Source organism: Camelus bactrianus, chromosome 11, assembly GCF_048773025.1.
Source record: "Camelus bactrianus isolate YW-2024 breed Bactrian camel chromosome 11, ASM4877302v1, whole genome shotgun sequence".
Taxonomy (NCBI): domain Eukaryota; kingdom Metazoa; phylum Chordata; class Mammalia; order Artiodactyla; family Camelidae; genus Camelus; species Camelus bactrianus.
This window is the reverse complement of record NC_133549.1, coordinates 45,974,563-45,988,131: the sequence shown is the minus strand read 5'-3', so window position 1 is coordinate 45,988,131 and position 13,569 is coordinate 45,974,563. Positions and strand designations below refer to the sequence as shown.

The 13,569-nt window shown below is 34.9% G+C and overlaps 1 protein-coding gene across 1 annotated transcript in view; it reads right to left on the bottom strand.

The window, feature by feature from the left end:
• NOC3L (NOC3 like DNA replication regulator) overlaps positions 1 to 13,569 on the bottom strand; it is a 36,193-nt gene that overhangs the window by 14,230 nt on the left and 8,394 nt on the right. The window contains exons 7-17 of the mRNA XM_010971195.3: positions 12,539 to 12,700; positions 12,252 to 12,345; positions 9,530 to 9,705; positions 8,967 to 9,095; positions 5,444 to 5,575; positions 3,900 to 3,980; positions 3,337 to 3,437; positions 1,115 to 1,187; positions 973 to 1,036; positions 816 to 887; positions 272 to 453 (exon numbers count right to left, since the gene is read on the bottom strand). Coding sequence (XP_010969497.2) covers positions 272 to 453; positions 816 to 887; positions 973 to 1,036; positions 1,115 to 1,187; positions 3,337 to 3,437; positions 3,900 to 3,980; positions 5,444 to 5,575; positions 8,967 to 9,095; positions 9,530 to 9,705; positions 12,252 to 12,345; positions 12,539 to 12,700 — 1,266 coding nt within the window. The remainder of the gene's footprint in view (positions 1 to 271; positions 454 to 815; positions 888 to 972; positions 1,037 to 1,114; positions 1,188 to 3,336; positions 3,438 to 3,899; positions 3,981 to 5,443; positions 5,576 to 8,966; positions 9,096 to 9,529; positions 9,706 to 12,251; positions 12,346 to 12,538; positions 12,701 to 13,569) is intronic.

Genomic DNA, 13,569 nt, shown 5'->3' with positions numbered 1-13,569 from the left:
TTGTTGTGCACATTTATAACCAAATTTTAAGTCTGCTGGGAGGATACCTACCAAATGGTAAAAATGGTTAGTTATCTCTAGAGAGTGTCAATATGGGTGGAATGCTTTCCTTTTTGTAATTTTATGTTCTTCTTTTATCACCTAACTTTGTTACAAGTGTGAATTACTTTTAAAATTAAAATAATTAAATGAGGAAAAAAGATACGCATCAAACAAAACACCATTGCTGCATGGCAAGAACTTAGCTCTTTTCATCTGTATCACCACTTACATGCATTAATATTCTGTTAGTTGCCAAAATGCCAATGCTTGAATTTGGAAGAACGTGAAGAGCAAGGGTACAAAGGCGCTTGATGAAGGCAAGGGCCCGCTGCTGTGAAACTTGCTTTCTGCGCTTAGTCAACATGACGTCAAGGCACTGGAGCACAATCTCAACACCTTCATTGGTAGCACCTAAAACAGCAGGTATACTCTTCAGGGATGTTCTCGTTACTGTTTCATTACACAATTTCACTGAACTCTGGAAAAAAATCCAAGATGAACCTGTTGCACCTGCCCCACATCACTTCCCTAAACGATGAAGTAGTGCTACACTGCTCGAGAGATGAAGCCCTGAGTTGTACTGCATCTCCAGTCAATTCCGGAAGTGCTCTCTCCAAGACTCACGTATGGTTAAACAGAGACATGTGGCACTGGCAGACCGGCATTTTCTATCTCAGCTCCTATCTCTCAATTTTCACTGACTACAATTCCGGTCACATTATATTCTTAAAAGACAAAGATTTACTAAAGACACATTATCTAAACATACATACCTGCATGTAACTTGAACAGTGTTTTGTAAAGATGTGTATAGAATTTCATTGGATCAATATTCAAAACATCACCTTTGAAATGACAACAAACACTAATTAGGTATGTTACTGCCTCCAAAGGTAAAGCAAACAAAACCTGATCAAGAAAATATTTCACCTTGCCCAGAAAGAATATGAAAAGCGGTCTGGACACAGTGCAGACTTTCTTGATAGCTTAGGTCCTTAAAGAAAAGAAAAAGGATATTAAGAATAATTACCATTTATATCTTAAAAAGTAATTCATTAGCAGAGTTACTTACACCAGACTCAATGAGAGAATGCAGAACTACTAATAAATCATCAAAAAACTCCACATTTATAAGATGGGCAAACCTAAAATCAAACAAAACTTAGTTAAAAAGATAACCTAAACACAGAAACAGAACAGCTAAAAATTAAACTTGACTTTGAAACCATATTTTTAATATTCCTAATTTCAAAGTGTTAGCTACGATGGAGATGATGATGATTATGATGATGATTATTAATACTTTTTATTAATTCAGATCACCCTTTTGGACAATCCAACCACAACTGGACACCATACTCAGCAGGAATATACGTGGCACAAGACAAACTAAATTTTTCAAAAATACTTCCCTCTGAGAAAGAAGTTGCTAAGAGCAAACAATTTCTCTGAGGGAGGTTTACCAGGTGTCCAGCAATGAAGGAGCCAGCAGCAACAGATTCTAGAAAAACAGGGCAAGAAGAAGGAAAGGAGGAAAGATTCTGCTATTTATAAAAAAATTTAGGAAAGCTTTAAAAATAAAAGAGAAAAAATGTTGGACCTAGTGTCTAGTTCAGGCTCAGCAATTAATTACCTGTATAATCCTATGTAAAAACTGACTCTCCCAGCCTCTATTTCTAGAAATAAGTGAAATCACTCAATAGTGTTAAAGAGAAAGAATCATGTGAGCTACTCAATGTCACAGCACTCTGTACACTATAAAATATTAGGCACCCAAGCAGTTAAAGTTGGGATATCTCTTCAATATTAGTGCAAGAGCCTTTGACACTACGTAAATCTTAGGGGGAAGGACCTTAGAAGTCACACATTCCCTGTGTATCAGCACAACATTTTTGGGAAGCAATTTGGCAATATTTATTAAAATTTAAAATGAGCATACCCTTTGACCTGCCATATATGCACACAAGTATGTTAAGAATATTCCCAGTACAACACTGGGGACTGACCAAATAAAGTATTATATAGCTATAAAATGGAATATCATGAACTTAAAAAAAGTCTATCTATAGGTGCTAACATGGAAGGATACTGAGAATAAGTTTATCCAAAAAAAAAGGAATTACAGAATAGTATACATTTGTGTGAAAGATTCAATTTGTATGAAAGAAGGCACATAGGAGGGGGAACTTAAGATTTTTAAATTTTTAATCACATTATTGCAATTTTTTAAATGAGTATATATTATTAAAAATTTGCTTAAAGAAATTAGTCACTGAAAAACAAACAGGTCCCACCTAATGTAAGAATAATCCCTCCTCTTTGAACCTCTGACCGATCTCTCTGCAGTGACAAGGACTACACTACCTCATAAGGGAAAGCATCGCATCACCAGCTAGCTGCAGTCATTAGAAAATAATTTATTTTATATTGAACTGAACTTTCCTTTTCTCTATCTTTCAGACATTAACCCTACTTCTAAAGCTGTGCTGTCCAACAATGGTAGCCATTAGGCATTTGAAATGTGGCTAGTCCAAACTGAGATGTGCTGTTAAGCGTAAAATGTACACAGGTTTTTGAAGATATGTTAAGAAAAAAAAGAATGCCAACTATTTCACTGATGTTTAATGCTGACTGTATGCCAAAATAGTACTTTAGATAAGCTGAGTTCAATAAAATATATTAAATTAATTTCACCTGTTTTTTCTTTTTTCTTTAATGTAGCTAAAGGAAAATTTTCAATTAGGTATGTAGTTCAGAGTATATTTCTATGGGCGAGCACTGTTCTACAGGATAATACCTCAAATAACTGTAGGAAACTATCATGACAACTATTATCCTGGCTCACACCCCCTAACAAGTTCATCAGTGTTGACAGAAAATACAAAAAGATCTGTCTTGAGAGGAACAGATGACACAGGACTAGAGAAACTATGTGCAAGCTGGGCAGGAACAGACCCGAGAGTCACCGGCGTGAACCATTCAAACTGATGGTGAAAACTCATGACAGAGCAGAAGGAAACAAGCACTGAGACGAACCTCAGGGATAGCGAGCAGCAAGCAAGCAGAAGGAAAGAGTTAGTGAAGCAGATTCACAAAATAAAACATTTGAGATGAAAAAACCAAAACAGTGCAGGGTTGCGGACAGTTTCAAGGAAAAGCTGGTGACAAATAAAAAAGGAATGAACAGAGATGGACGCTGGGTCATCGTTAGTGAACCCTGCTTAAAATTCATGGCTACTTCAGTCTTATGTGTTTAGAAAGAATCTAAAAGGTTTCAACCTACACAGCCCTTACTTGGCAAGACCTTCTAGAACTGCTGGCAGGAGAGGTGACCTCTGGGCCTTCTTCAATATTCTGAAGTAGGTTACAAACACAATATTCAAAGTCTCCGTGTGCTGGCAGAACAAACAAACAAAATGACTTTGATATAACCTAGAGTACTTTCTCCTGGGTCACCATAACTGTCCCTTTCAAAGCTCAATCTTTTCTGGTCTTTCCCATCCCTCCCCACAACTCAATCTTAAGAGTTTCAACAAAACTGAATAGGGGAGAGGATACAGCTCAGTGGTAGAGCACGTGCCTAGCATGCACAAGTACCCCCCGGTAAATAGATAAATAAATAAATCTAATTACCTCCCTCCTCCAAGAAAATAAACCTAAATAAACAAACAGAATAAAGATACACATCCTATGATCTCATAAAACTAGCGTCGATCACTTTGTCATTTCTCACATATCACAACTAAGCCTCATGAAATAAACCAAAGTTACATAACCACAAGTTAAAACGACAGATCTCTAGTTATAATCACTTACCAAGACATTTTAAAAGCGTAAGAGAATGTGAAACTGCCTACCAGTTTAAGTTTTTTCTCAGTACTCTCTGAAGCCTCTGCCTCCCGAAGCTCTCTCTCTAGTTTCTCCTCTGCTTTCTTCCACTGAAAATAGATTGAAAAAAGAGTGTGTAGCACTGAGTGAAAAAAAGCTAGCTTCAGAGATGCATTAAGTGTAAATATTATGAAACACATACAATAATACCATAGATTGTCTATGAATACAAATATAAGCAAAAGAGAGTAAAAAACATGGATAACAAGCCAAATTTATGACAGTGGTTGCCTCTCAGGAGGAGGGCAGAACAAGACTGGAGGGCAACAAAGGGGATTCCAACTCTATCACCAATGGTTTCTTTCTTTTCAAGAAAAAACCTAAGTATATTAATATTTGCTCATTCAGAATAGTGAATATATGGGATATGTTTATTATCCTCTATAGTTTTCTGTAATTTACATTAAAATTTTTCAAAAAAGAAAAAAGGGAAGAACATGCTGACCCCAAAATAATTCTTATTGTTAAATCACCTACAACATGGAAACCAGTCATAAACAGTACTTCCCAAACTCATTTACAGACAATGCATAAAACCAGATGCTATATATAGAGAAATTCAACAAAATACCAATTTTTTCCCACTCCTTTATGCTGTAAGGGCAACAATGGTTGCTAAGCTGCCTGGGCCCCAGGGGACTGACTGAGGAATAGTTTCCTTCCCTCACATCAACTTGTTAAAGAACTGCCATGTTGTTGAGTCTTTGTTTCCCCATCAGAGCCACATACATGCTATTCTTAACAGGCACATCCAACTTACATTAGGATAGTATAAACAATTAAAAATATTTACCTTCATTTGTTAACAATTATTAAGTCTATTTTGATATTCCTGCCATGTCTTCAAAATTTATTAGACACAAAGATGGATATCCCCAGAAATTATTTTTTCTTTTGTTTTTATAAACAAGTTGATAGTCCTAATAAACTGTTTAGAAATGTTTTGAGAAGTGGTAATAATATTGATGGCGGCAGTGGTAACTAACGGTTATGAAGTACGCCCACTCCTGGGCACTCTGTTAAGTGCTTTACCTACATCATTTTACTGAAACTGCAAAACGACCCTGCAAGGTAGGTGGTGTTATTAGCTCCATTTCTCAAAATATTTTTTAAAAGTTTCCAAAGTCTCATAGTAAGTAAACAAAAGGCTGGAATTTCAACCTAGGTTTCAAATACAAACCAACAGAGAAACATGATTCAGTTAAAACCTACTTCATTGCCAACTTCACATGAATACATCCTTTCTGTTAAGGAAGGAATCTGTGTTATCACAATGAATCTAAGAGGATCTTAAATGCCAGCAAGGCAAGAAAACCATTTCATCTACTGTTCTTTTTGCCAGTGAACTGTGAGTTTAAGTTGATTTAATAAAACATTTGTTTGCAATAACTGGGGAAAACAAAATTACCTAAATGTTAGATTCTAAAATATTTAAATTTATGATTTAACTATGTTTTTACCTGTACATATTCCATGATTTTAATCTAAAATGAAATAAAAAAGGAAATCAAACCTTTCTCTGCATTCTTGATAGACTTTTTCTCTTTTCCTTGAAAGTCATGAATTTTTTTGGTTTATTAATATCCTCTGTATCTTTTTTCACTTCTACTTCTTTGATCCTTAGGCACAAGAATGTTTTTAACATCTAATATTGAAGAAAACATAAATATACAGCTTAACATTTATACTGCCCTCAAATACTTTAAACAGAATAAGCATTTAACAATGTTATTTCCTTCCTTCATGCCAAAACAAAACTTTGAAACATCTTTAATCACATTTTATACAAGTTCTATTATCTTTTTGCCAAAAACACTCAGTAATTTGTGTCTAAGAAAGGACACTAGTATTTGTCTAAATACACATATTATTTTGCAGTGTAATAAGAACAAGGAAGAGAGAACACTAACACTACACGGCACTGGTAGACAGGATTACAGAGAGCAGACAGGCCAGAAAAAGGTTTGGACCAGTATGGGTGAAGAGGACATTTATTAGCTATTTCTAAACCAGCTTTAATTTCCCATATCAGATTCTGTTTTGTAATTAAGATTTCTAATCTTTTTTTCTCAATAAAAATAACATGTGGAAATAACCTAAATGTCCATCAACAGATGAATGGATAAAGAAGATGTGATGTGTGTGTATATATCAACAGAATATTACTCAGCCATAAAAAAGAATGAAGTAATGCCACTTGCAGCAACATGGACAGACCTAGAGATTATCATATTAAGTGAAGTAAGTCAGCCAGAGAAAAAAATATCATATGTCACTTATTTGTGGAATCTAAAAATAAATAAATAAAGATACAAATTTTATTTACAAACCAGAAATAGACTTACAAACCAGGTCATAGAAAACAAACTGTGGTTACTGGGGGCGGGGGGGGGGGGGGAGATAAGGGATAGATTAGGAAGTTTGGGATTAACAGATATACAATACTATATACAAAACAGATAAACAAGGACCACAAGGACCTACTGTATAGAACAGGGAAGCATATTCAACTTCTTACAATGAGCTGTAATGGCAAAGAAACTAAAACTATATGCATGTATGTATGTATATGTATAAATGAATCACTTTGCTGTACACCTGAAACTAACACTGTAAATCAACTACATTTCAATAAAAAGTAATAAAAAAAATGACAAGAAGACTAGTGTTATTAATTTTAAGACAACTTATTTTCCTTTAAACCAATGGGTCTCCAACTTCAGCAAACATCAGAATCACCAGTAGGGCTTGTTAAAACACAAATAACTAGACCCCATCCCCAGGTTTCTGATTCTGTAGTCTGCAGTAAGGCCCCAGAATTTATATTTCTAATTGCCGGCTGATGCAGGGACCACAATGAAAACCACTGCCTTCAGTCATTCAAAAAAAAAAAAAAAAAATCAGAAACTAATTTAGAAATCGGTGTTTTGTGTGCTACAACAACCATCCAAACACAGACTAAAGAGGGGTTAAACTCCTACAATTTCTCAGGAGGAAACCACTCTAATGATCTGCAGTCACAACAGCATTCCTGGAAATATATATATATACTGGGAACTACAGATCTGTGTTATTCTGAGGTTCCAATATGTACATTTGGAAGAAGGTTGAGAATTTCACTTAAAGCACAGAATGGAAACAAGGAAAAACTAAAAGCATAAATACTGAACCTGAAGTCATTCTAGGTTTCAGAAAGATCAATTTGAGTATTATGTAGGTATTCTAAGTGCTCATAAAATATCACCTACAAATGAAAAATTACTCCAAATCAAAGAATGCAGCATATGGTCAACTAATCTTTGATTACAGCACCAAGAATACACAATGGGGAAAGGACAGTCTCTTCAACAAACGGTGTCAGGAAGACTGGATACCCACATGCCAAAGAATGAAACCGGACCCTTATCTTACACCAGTCACAAAAATTAATTAAATGGATTAAAGACTTAATGTAAGACCTGAAACCACAAAACTCCTAGAAGAAAACATAGGAGAAAAGCTCCCTCACACTGGTCTTAGCAATAATTTTTTAGATATGACACCAAAGCACAGGCAACAAAAGAAAAAACAGACAAGTGTACATGCATATTAAATCATCACACTGTACACCTGAAAGATAAAAAACATAAAAACTATATATACACAAAACAAACACCCAAGGAAGTAAAGAATGCAGTTTATATGCTAGCATCACTAAAGTAAAACTGTCTCCATATGTTCAATTTCATGTTCAAGCTTTATTATCTGATTACTCTAAAATTCTGAGTAATACTTAATTATTTATAATTTTAGCAGTTCAACTAAAATTATCAGCCTTAAGAAACGAAAAGGATTTGATGGCAATGGAAGACTTTGAAATTAGGAAATAAAACAGAGTAGAAAATATCAGCTTAACTATCAAAACCATATGACTAAAAATAAAGTTATGAAAATATCTAAGACCCAAATGAAGGAAACAATAAACCTTCACTTAAGAACATAAAAGAAGCCTTCACTAAATGGCAACATACATGATATTCTTGAATACAAAAAATCAATTCTGTAAAATAAGTCAATTAAAATTTAAAGCTTCTATAAAGTAAAAAGACCACAATACAAAATTAAAAGAGTAACAAATAAATTGCAACTTATCTAACAAAGACTTAACATCCTTACTAGGTAATGTAAGCTCAACAAACACAGAGCTTTTGTTTCTTTTGTTCACTATTTTATCCTCAGGACCTAGAATAGTGCCTAGTACATAGCTCACATTTACTGAAATAAATATTTAAAAATTTATAGCAATTCATTAAGAAAGACAAATACTTGAGGAGAAAAAGTGGCAAACAATACAATCAGGCAAAAAATTCAAATGACTAACAAATGTATGAAAGGAAGTAAAACCTCACTAATAAAAGTGTATAAACAAAATAACATTTACTAATATACATAAATTTTTACCTACTAGACTAACAAAGATTAAATAGCAAAAATATTCAGCACTAGGTAGGGAACACAAGTGATAAAACGTTTTTGGAGGACAATCTGGCATTATCTCTCATATATTTAAATGTGTATACTGTTGGATCCAGTATCTACACTTCAGAAATTTAACTCACAGAATACTCATACAAGTGTACTAAAACAATGTGGCCAAAACGTTCTCTTCCATGCTGATTACAGCAGCAAAATTCTAGATACAACTCAGCTGCCCATCACATAGGGGCTATATATTCACGTAACGGAATACTAGAGCACAGATTACGAAGAACGCGCTGGCCCTCTACGTTAAGTCCACAACATGTAAAATGAAAACAGCTCCAGAACAGTTTCCATAGCATAAAACCACTTTTTATTTTAAAATATAAACAAAGTACGTCTATATCTGCACAGAAAAACATCCAAAAGGATACATACCAAACTGAGTGATTATTTTTGAAGAGTTGAGTACTTTCACTTTACACACATCTATAAAAAGTAAATTCCTTGTAACAACTGAAAATTAACTTTGCAATTTAAAAACAAACACAATGCAAAGTAAGAAAAGAAAGGCTTACCTCTGGCCTAACTTCATAATTTCTGCCCTTCACAAAACCAGAAATCACTTTAATTACACCCAAGGAAGCTTGGCCTAATTTATCTTGTTTAAAGAGTTTCTTTACTGCTTCACAACACATTTCAGATATCTGAAAAATAAAATGTTACACGAAACCAGTGTTTCTCAACCTCAGCAGTGCTTACATGTTAGGTCACATAACTTTGTTGTGGGGGCCTGTCCTGTGCACTGTAGGATGTTTAGAAGCCTCAGTGACCTTTACCCTCTAGATTTCAGAAGCAACAGTCCCCCAACCATGGCAGTCGTAACAATCAAAATGTGTGCAGACCTGGTCTAATGTTTCCAGACATGGCCTAATGTTCTCTGGAGGGCAAAACTGCCTCCTGTACAGAACCACTGCACTAAACTTACGTTCAAATAATTTTCTTAAAATGACAGTGTTTAACAAAGGACCCTATCTTAGCAATAAGTAATAGCTCTAGAAGAATTTTGAGCAAGAGAAAAAAAATAATCACATCATCTATAATTTTCTGTTAAGGATAATAGCAACAAACAGCAACGCACCGATTTTGACACGTCATTCATGAGAGGAACAATCAATACAATGATGTTGTTGTGAAAGTTGAAATGAGGCAGGGCCACCAACAGCTCACACAGGCTCTTCACCGCCACCTCTGCCAGGCCCTTGTATGCCTTTAAGGAAACTACATTACTTTTCTTCAGCTTCCTTTGCTTCCAGTCTAATCAAAAGATAACTGGAGTTATTTTACTCATTGGTCAAAACTTCAGTTAATTAGCTTTCAAATTGACAGCAATAAGCAATAAAATGAAAACTCAATACATCACATGAATTCTTCAATATGAGTTGTCTACACTTAGACATGAGTACAAATAGTATCATTAAAATTTGTCTACCATCACCCACCCTTTGACTCTAACCACGATTACAAGAACCTTGGCTTTTCATAAACATCCTTTTCCCTGGCTTCTTGCTGATGCTTACTGTGGTATCTTTACCCAGGTGGTCCAGAAGATATCTAAATTCTCCTTCAAAATAATTGATGATTCATAGTATCTCTTTGTTAGAAATTTCTACATACATACTCTGGTACTGTAACAGTATATTGAATATAAGAAGATGGAAATCTGCTGGTTTTTTTCTAGAGTAGGTTCAATACCTCCCTCCACATCATACACAGCCAGAAAGGAGAAAGACAGTATGGATGAGAGTGTCTTTGTTTTAAACTTGCTTCTCATCGATATGAATCTTCCTCAAAGAGACTGTATTCACCATAAGTAAGAACTGTATCTTCCATTTACTCACAACTAGCAAGACTTCATAATGGATGGATAAAGGGTAAAAAAAAATAGTTCATACATATAATAGAATTATTATTCAGCCTTAAAAAAGAAGGAAAATTTGACACATGCTACAAGGATGACTCTCTTGAAGACATTATGCTAAGTGAAAGAAACCAGTCACAAAAGGACAAATCCTCTATGATTCCACTTATGAGGTTCCTGGAGTAGTCAAATTACAAAGTAGAATGGTGGCTTCCACAGGCTGCAGGGAGGAGGAAATAGGGAGTTAACATTTAATAGTTGCAGAATTTCAGTTGGGGAGGATAAAAAAGTTCCAGAGATGGATAGCAGTGATGGTTGTACATGTGAATCTACTTAATGCCACAGAACTATACACTTAAAAACAGTTAAAATGATCAATTTTATGTTATATATAGTATCAGGATTTTTTTAATTAAAAAAAAGAGGGGGGAGAGTATGCTCAGTGTAAGAGTGCCTGCTTAGCATGCACGAGGTCTTGGGTTCCATCCTCAGAAACTTCATTAAAAAATAAAATGGATAAACCTAATTACCTACCCCACCAACAGTTAAGTGTTCATGTATAACTGAAAAATTGTGCTCTACACTGGAATTTGACACAACATTGTAAAATGATTATACATCAATAAAAAATGTTAAAAAAAAATTTAAAAAGAAAAACTTAAAAAAAAAATTACCTACCCCACCAACAAACCCTCCAAAAAAATTCAAATAAAATAAAAATAAATACATTAAAAAAAGAACTTCATATTGGTTCAATCTGCTTAGAAAAGGCCTACACCTACACGGTCTAGTACAGAGGTCACTAGCCACATGTGGCAACTGAGCATTTGAAATGTGACTAGTGCAAATTCAGACGTGCTGTGAGTGTAAAATACACACCAGATTTTGAATTTAGTACCAAAAAAAAAGAAGAACCTAAGATATTGCACTAATTTTTAAAACTAATTACATGTTGAAATAACTTGGATATATATATACATATATATATATATATATATAATTTACCATTAAAATTAATTTCATTACTTTTTACTTTTTCTTTCAGTGTGGTTAACACTTTTTTAGATGACATGTGTCTCATGTTTGACTTCTATTGAACAGTGCTGGTCTACACAAAGCTCCCAGGCCTTAGAACAAATGCTAGTATACAGGTTCCAGTTGGCATGCCAGAGCACAGAAGCAATACCCATGCCACCCACCCCTACCTTCATGCCATCATTCAGCCAAGAGAGTCAGCAGTCCTGTTCCAGCTGAGCTAGCAACTAAGTGATCATAGACCCAGCACTGAGTACAAAAGCCCAACTGAGTCAAGTGAAAGCACCTCGCCTTGGCAATTAAATCTCTTCCTCATTCATGCCCGAATGCTTCCTATTTTCTTCCCTTTCTGATCAAAGAGAGAGAGGACAAAGGTTCAGTAGAAGAGTTTATCATACCAAGTAACTGAACTGTAAGTCCATTTTCAAGGCACTCATTACATCCATTTCAAGTCATCCTTCTCCCCTGACTACCCCCTCCAAATAAAAAATAGAACAAATTCCAACCATTCATGAAGTCAAGAAACATACAACTACTCACTAGGTAAAGCACTGCAGCAACGACAATGCTAATACTGATAGCTGACGGTGTCTCCTACAGGTTGGGCCCAATTCTAAGCACTTTATATCTATTAATTAATTCACCTCTCACAACAATCCTATGAGGTAAGTACTAATCTTATTCCCATTTTATAGACAGAAAAACCAAGGCATGGACAGATTAAGTCACTTGCCTATCACACTGATATTAAGAGGTGAACCAGGATCTATCTGAACCCAGGGAGTGACTCTAGACCCTGATCCAGACCATGCATGATTCTGACTCTCAATACACAGACAGAATACAGAATTCATCTTCCTGATCAAACTTAAGTGTGTCACATACGTTTAAGATAGTTTCAAGATACCTTTAACCATCTGCTCCAAATTTTCCAAATAAAATTTATATTGGCTAACCAGGCCTTCTTCAAATTCTCTTAACTTTTGAGTTTCTTTGCGGATCTAAAAAGACCAAAAAAGATCATCTTTTTAAATCAAAATATTGAAACCATTTTTAAATTAGCACAAAATGAATGCCTAGTCTATACTCAGTCCTGTAAAAAGCAAACGAACAAAAACCCTGCACTATTTCTCCCAAATCTAGGCTCTCCAAAACTTTCAGCTTATTTTGTGTAGTAGTGATATCCAGCATTACCTTGGTAGATTTTTCTGCTTCTGTTAGGGGTCGTATTTTATACGAAGGAGTAATGTCTTTAAATAACTCCATCAGAGAAACTGTCACCAGCTTTCGAACAGTAACAGCCACATCAGGATCCTGCTCCATCAGCATAGAACGTAATTCTTTCAATTTTTTAATCTGTTAAAGAAATAACTCATAAAGCTAGAGAAATGGCAAAACAATTACAAACAGAAGACAACAGCCTCACATCTGGCACAGTAAGTGGAATTCACACAATGGCTCATAGTCGACTCAAGCCACACACCACTCCAGACACTGCTCACATTAACAACAGATAAATCACTAAAGTTATAAGTGAATCATATTTTTGTTAAATAATCAGTTAGAAAAAATACACATTAAAAAGTTTAAATTTATTAATCTACATGTTTTTTAGTAATTCTTAGGTTTTCTTAAAGCACATGCATCCCATTTTCTTAAAAACACTTTCTGAAATATGCTAAAACATTACATACACCAATCATGTACATTAATCACCTATACATGAGCTAATCAGGAATTAATGATAATGTATCCACATTAACTTTAGCTTCGGCAAGACTCATAATAAAGATCATTTATATTATGTGTTGAAGAAGTGAAAAACTGGCTTCAACAAATGTGCTTGATTGGATGAACGACCACTGCCAGCTGAAGGGATACCTTGAAAAGCAAGGGTCTGCGCTGTCAGCAATGTCTGCCACAGTAGTAAGTAGGACAAACATGCCACCACCTATCTACATCCCTGACTTGTACGAAATGAGCATGAGGATCCAGAGTTAGAAGACCTGGGTTCCAATCAAGTGGCTGTTAAAATCTGGAACAAATCACTTGAATTTTTTAAGCCTCATTTTTTCAGCTATAAACTGAGATTGATAGTTCTTGTCTCCATGGTTTTATACTGATTAAACAAGATCATACTGGTAAAAAATACTCCAAATTCCAATTCCCGATTCCACTCCAGACCTTCCCATCAGTTTATGAGAAAAGGACAAGCATTACTGAAA